This window comes from Hyla sarda, chromosome 5 (assembly GCF_029499605.1).
Source record: "Hyla sarda isolate aHylSar1 chromosome 5, aHylSar1.hap1, whole genome shotgun sequence".
NCBI lineage: Eukaryota > Metazoa > Chordata > Amphibia > Anura > Hylidae > Hyla > Hyla sarda.
In genome coordinates this window covers 45515433-45522307 of record NC_079193.1, presented here as the reverse complement: position 1 = coordinate 45522307, position 6875 = coordinate 45515433, and the positions used below count along the sequence as shown (strand labels likewise).

The 6875-nt window shown below is 40.9% G+C and overlaps 1 protein-coding gene across 1 annotated transcript in view; it reads left to right on the top strand.

Moving 5' to 3' along the window:
• The first annotated feature begins 640 nt into the window (after nucleotides 1-640).
• Nucleotides 641-6875, top strand: part of ZNF438 (zinc finger protein 438) — a 54820-nt gene continuing 48585 nt past the window's right edge. Inside the window, exons 1-2 of the mRNA XM_056519433.1 lie at nucleotides 641-886; nucleotides 1275-1365. Of these exons, the coding sequence (XP_056375408.1) occupies nucleotides 1314-1365 (52 nt within the window). The 5' untranslated portion in view covers nucleotides 641-886; nucleotides 1275-1313. The remainder of the gene's footprint in view (nucleotides 887-1274; nucleotides 1366-6875) is intronic.

The window sequence follows — 6875 nt, the reverse complement described above, 5'->3', positions numbered from 1 at the left end:
GGAAAAAGAACATAGAAAGCTATATAAAATGGGTATCGCCATTATCGTACTGTCCCACAGAATAAATATAACATCACTTTTACTGCACAGTGTACACTGTAAAAAAAAAAATTTTTAAAACGCCAGAAATTTTCCAGTTTTTCAAAATATTTTGAAGTTTTTCACAAAAAATGCTGCATGTGTCAACAAAAATGCACCACTTATATAAGGTACAATATGTCACGAAAAAACTATCTCAGAATTGCTCCGCTCAGAAAAAGCGTTCTAAAGTTATTACCATTTAAAGAGATACATGTCATTTTTCCCAAAAAAAAAAAAGAGCCTGGTCATAGAGGTAAAAAATGGGTCCGTCCTTAAGGGGTTAAAAAATATGCCTGTTTTTTTTTTTTTTTTTTTGTCGTATTTATTTTTAATTACACATATATTATATATACAGAATATATATATATATATATATTACACAATTACATCACAAATGGAGACATTTCAAAACCTGTGCAGCAGAATAGTTGCCCATAGCAACCAGATTGCTTCTTTCATTTTAAAAAGGGCGAAATGAAAGAAACGCTCTGATTGGTTGCTATGGGCAACTAGGCATGTTTTCCCTTTGCACATCCTCAGCACACAGCCCTGCTACATCAGCTGCTCACGTGACCGCATGACTGTCACCACTGCAGACTCCTTCCCGGCACGTGAGCGGTCACATGACCGCGACGTCATGACAGGTCCTTCTGCCTGTAGGATGTAGCCGTGCTCCCCCTCCCACCTTCCTCCTCCACCTGCCCCGGTGTACAGGAGGTAGCGGCGGGGGCCATGCTCGGTTCTCCTGCGGCTAGAGCACAGCCTGTGCACCATGTCCTGGAGATAAGCCGAGCGCCAACTGCAGGTATTTCCTCACCGGCTTCCGTAGTCTGTGTATGTAGCTCTCAGCTCTGGCTGCACTGGGGTCATAGAGTGTACAGCTTGTACAGTGAGTGTGTGCTCCATATCCAAAGGGTCCAGCACCCCCTCCCCCTGGTGGTGGGGGGTCACCATGGCTGCTGCAGGTGTTGCAGGTAATCGCATCCTACCTGGGCAAACACTTGGTGCTGCCCCCTGGAGTTGGTGTAATGTTAGTCTGCCATACTGTACCCTGTATAAGTGCTGTCACTGTATATAACACGTGGGGGCGGTCTGTATATAACAAGTGGGGGTGGTCTGATTTACTGTTATCGCAAGCTTATACTTTGTACAGTAAAAAGTTGTGCAACTTTATTACTGCTTTTGTGTTGCAGTGCCTGAACGATTGCAAGATCACTGTTTGCAGTCATTGAATGGAAAAGATGGCCTCGTCCAATCTGGGGCTCGTCATGGCGGAGGGCTCTGGTATGTTTCAAAGTCCCAACTAAATCGCACCTCATAGAGCAGTGTTTTCCAAACCAGGGTGTCTTCCTAACTGTTGCAAAACTACAACAGCTTTTTTTGCAACAGCTGGAGGCCCACTCGTTTGGAAACAACTGTCATAGATGATAACGTGACCCCTGACCTTTAGGCCCCTTTATGTCAGGCTATTATTGCTATCCTGAAGGAGGTGTGAAGCTGGTGTAAACAGAGTCTTAGGAGTCCTCCAGAAGTCCTCCACTGTGTCATGACATCAGTAATAGGACAATGCGGTCAGGTGATGTCACATAGTGATTGGCTGATGTCATGTTATTAGCAGATGCGATCAGATGATGTCAGAGTGTAAACAGAGAAACGGTGCGGAAACAGTAAGGGAAACAGTAACACTACGGAACGTAAAAGCTGGATTTCCTTAGTAGAGCTGCACCATTCATACTGCAAACGAAATTGCCAATTATGCCCACATAAAGGAGTCCACCCATTATATATATATATATATATATATATATATATATATATCTATCTCTATCTCCCCTCACATTATATATACAGTATCTCCTATAAGTGAGTCCACCCCTTACATTATATATACAGTATATCCCATAAGTGAGTCCACCCCTCACATTATATATACAGTATATCCCATGAGTGACTCCACCCCTTACATTATATATACAGTATATCCCATAAGTGAGTCCACCCCTCACATTATATACAGTATCTCCCATAAGTGAGTCCACCCCTCACATTATATATACAGTATCTCCCATAAGTGAGTCCACCCCTCACATTATATATACAGTATCTCCCATAAGTGACTCCACCCCTCACATTATATATACAGTATATCCCATAAGTGACTCCACCCCTCACATTATATATACAGTATCTCCCATAAATGAGTCCATCCCTCACATTATATATACAGTATCTCCCATAAGTGACTCCACCCCTCACATTATATATACAGTATCTCCCATAAGTGACTCCACCCCTCACATTATATATACAGTATCTCCCATAAGTGACTCCACCCCTCACATTATATATACAGTATCTCCCATAAGTGAGTCCACCCCTCACATTATATACAGTATATCCCATAAGTGACTCCACCCCTCACATTATATATACAGTATCTCCCATAGGTGACTCCACCCCTCACATTATATATACAGTATCTCCCATAGGTGACTCCACCCCTCACATTATATATACAGTATCTCCCATAAGTGAGTCCACCCCTCACATTATATACAGTATATCCCATAAGTGACTCCACCCCTCACATTATATATACAGTATCTCCCATAGGTGACTCCACCCCTCACATTATATATACAGTATCTCCCATAGGTGACTCCACCCCTCACATTATATATACAGTATCTCCCATAAGTGAGTCCACCCCTCACATTATATATACAGTATCTCCCATAAGTGAGTCCACCCCTCACATTATATATACAGTATCTCCCATAAGTGACTCCACCCCTCACATTATATATACAGTATCTCCCATAAGTGACTCCACCCCTCACATTATATATACAGTATCTCCCATAAGTGACTCCACCCCTCACATTATATACAGTATCTCCCATAAGTGAGTCCACCCCTCACATTATATACAGTATATCCCATAAGTGACTCCACCCCTCACATTATATATACAGTATCTCCCATAGGTGACTCCACCCCTCACATTATATATACAGTATCTCCCATAGGTGACTCCACCCCTCACATTATATATACAGTATCTCCCATAAGTGAGTCCACCCCTCACATTATATACAGTATATCCCATAAGTGACTCCACCCCTCACATTATATATACAGTATCTCCCATAGGTGACTCCACCCCTCACATTATATATACAGTATCTCCCATAGGTGACTCCACCCCTCACATTATATATACAGTATCTCCCATAGGTGACTCCACCCCTCACATTATATATACAGTATCTCCCATAAGTGAGTCCACCCCTCACATTATATATACAGTATCTCCCATAAGTGAGTCCACCCCTCACATTATATATACAGTATCTCCCATAAGTGAGTCCACCCCTCACATTATATATACAGTATATCCCATAAGTGAGTCCACCCCTCACATTATATATACAGTATATCCCATAAGTGAGTCCACCCCTCACATTATATATACAGTATCTACCATAAGTGACTCCACCCCTCACATTATATATACAGTATCTCCCATAAGTGACTCCACCCCTCACATTATATACAGTATCTCCTATATGTGAATCCACCCCTCATATTATATATACAGTATATCCCATAAGTGACTCCACCCCTCACATTATATATACAGTATCTCCCTTAAGTGAGTCCACCCCTCACATTATATATATACAGTATCTCCCATAAGTGAGTCCACTCCTCACATTATATATACAGTATATCCCATAAGTGAGTCCACCCCTCACATTATATACAGTATCTCCCATAAGTGACTCCACCCCTAACATTATATATACAGTATATCCCATAAGTGAGTCCACCCCTCACATTATATATACAGTATCTCCCATAAGTGAGTCCACCCCTCACATTATATATACAGCATATCCCATAAGTGACTCCACCCATCACATTATATATACAGCATATCCCATAAGTGAGTCCCCCCCTCACATTATATATACAGTATCTCCCATAAGTGACTCCACCACTCACATTATATATACAGTATATCCCATAAGTGAGCCCACCCCTCACATTATATACAGTATCTCCCATAAGTGAGTCCACCACTCACATTATATACAGTATCTCCTATAAGTGAGTCCACCCCTCCCATTATATATACAGTATCTCCCATAAGTGAGTCCACCCCTCACATAATATATACAGTATCTCCCATAAGTGAGTCCACCCCTCCCATTATATATACAGTATCTCCCATAAGTGAGTCCACCCCTCACATTATATACAGTATCTCCTATAAGTGAGTCCACCCCTCCCATTATATATACAGTATATCCCATAAGTGAGTCCACCCCTCACATTATATACAGTATCTCCCATAAGTGACTCCACCCCTCACATTATATATACAGTATCTCCTATAAGTGAGTCCACCCCTCACATTATATATACAGTATCTCCCATAAGTGATTCCACCCTCACATTATATATACAGTATCTCCCATAAGTGAGTCCACCCCTCACATTATATACAGTATATCCCATAAGTGAGTCCACCCCTCACATTATATATACAGTATCTCCCATAAGTGACTCCACCCCTCACATTATATACAGTATATCCCATAAGTGAGTCCACCCCTCACATTATATATACAGTATCTCCCATAAGTGACTCCACCCCTCACATTATATATACAGTATATCCCATAAGTGACTCCACCCCTCACATTATATACAGTATCTCCCATAAGTGACTCCACCCCTCACATTATATATACAGTATATCCCATAAGTGACTCCACCCCTCACATTATATATACAGTATCTCCCATAAGTGACTCCACCCCTCACATTATATATACAGTATCTCCCATAAGTGACTCCACCCCTCACATTATATATACAGTATATCCCATAGGTGAGTCCACCCCTCACATTATATATACAGTATCTCCTATAAGTGAGTCCACCCCTCACATTATATATACAGTATCTCCCATAAGTGAGTCCACCCCTCACATTATATACAGTATCTCCCATAAGTGAGTCCACCCCTCACATTATATATACAGTATCTCCCATAAGTGAGTCCACCCCTCACATTATATATACAGTATCTCCCATAAGTGAGTCCACCCCTCCCATTATATATACAGTATCTCCCATAAGTGAGTCCACCCCTCACATTATATATAGAGTATCTCCCATAAGTGACTCCACCCCTCACATTATATATACAGTATATCCCATAAGTGAGTCCATCCCTCACATTATATACAGTATATCCCATAAGTGACTCCACCCCTCATATATTATATACAGTATCTCCCATAAGTGAGTCCACCCCTCACATTATATATACAGTATATCCCATAAGTGAGTCCACCCCTCACATTATATACAGTATCTCCCATAAGTGACTCCACCCCTCACATTATATACAGTATCTCCCATAAGTGACTCCACCCCTCACATTATATATACAGTATATCCCATAAGTGACTCCACCCCTCACATTATATATACAGTATCTCACATAAGTGACTCCACCCCTCACATTATATATACAGTATATCCCATAAGTGAGTCCACCCCTCACCTTATATATACAGTATATTCCATAAGTGAGTCCACCTCTCACATTATATATACAGTATCTCCCATAAGTGACTCCACCCCTCACATTATATATACAGTATCTCCCATAATTGAGTCCATCCCTCACATTATATATACAGTATCTCCCATAAGTGAGTCCACCCCTCACATTATATATACAGTATCTCCCATAAGTGAGTCCACCCCTCACATTATATATATATATAGTATCTCCCATAAGTGAGTCCACCCCTCACATTATATACAGTATCTCCCATAAGTGAGTCCACCCCTCACATTATATACAGTATCTCCCATAAGTGAGTCCACCCCTCACATTATATATACAGTATCTCCCATAAGTGAGTCCACCCCTCACATTATATATATATATAGTATCTCCCATAAGTGAGTCCACCCCTCACATTATATACAGTATCTCCCATAAGTGAGTCCACCCCTCACATTATATATACAGTATCTCCCATAAGTGAGTCCACCCCTCACATTATATACAGTATCTCCCATAAGTGACTCCACCCCTCACATTATATATACAGTATCTCCCATAAGTGAGTCCACCCCTCACATTATATATACAGTATCTCCCATAAGTGAGTCCACCCCTCACATTATAAACAATATCTCCCATAAGTGACTCCACCCCTCACATTATATATACAGTATCTCCCATAAGTGACTCCACCCCTCACATTATATATACAGTATCTTCCATAAGTGACTCCACCCCTCACATTATATATACAGTATCTCACATAAGTGACTCCACCCCTCACATTATATACAGTATATCCCATAAGTGACTCCACCCCTCACATTATATACAGTATCTCCCATAAGTGACTCCACCCCTCACATTATATATACAGTATATCCCATAAGTGAGTCCACCCCTCACATTATATACAGTATCTCCCATAAGTGAGTCCACCCCTCACATTATATACAGTATCTCACATAAGTGACTCCACCCCTCACATTATATACGGTATCTCACATAAGTGACTCCACCCCTCACATTATATATAGTATCTCCCATAAGTGAGTCCACCCCTCACATTATATATACAGTATCTCCCATAAGTGAGTCCACCCCTCACATTATATAGAGTATATCCCATAAGTGAGTCCTCCCCTCACATTATATATATATATATACAGTATCTCCCATAAGTGAGTCCACTCCTCACATT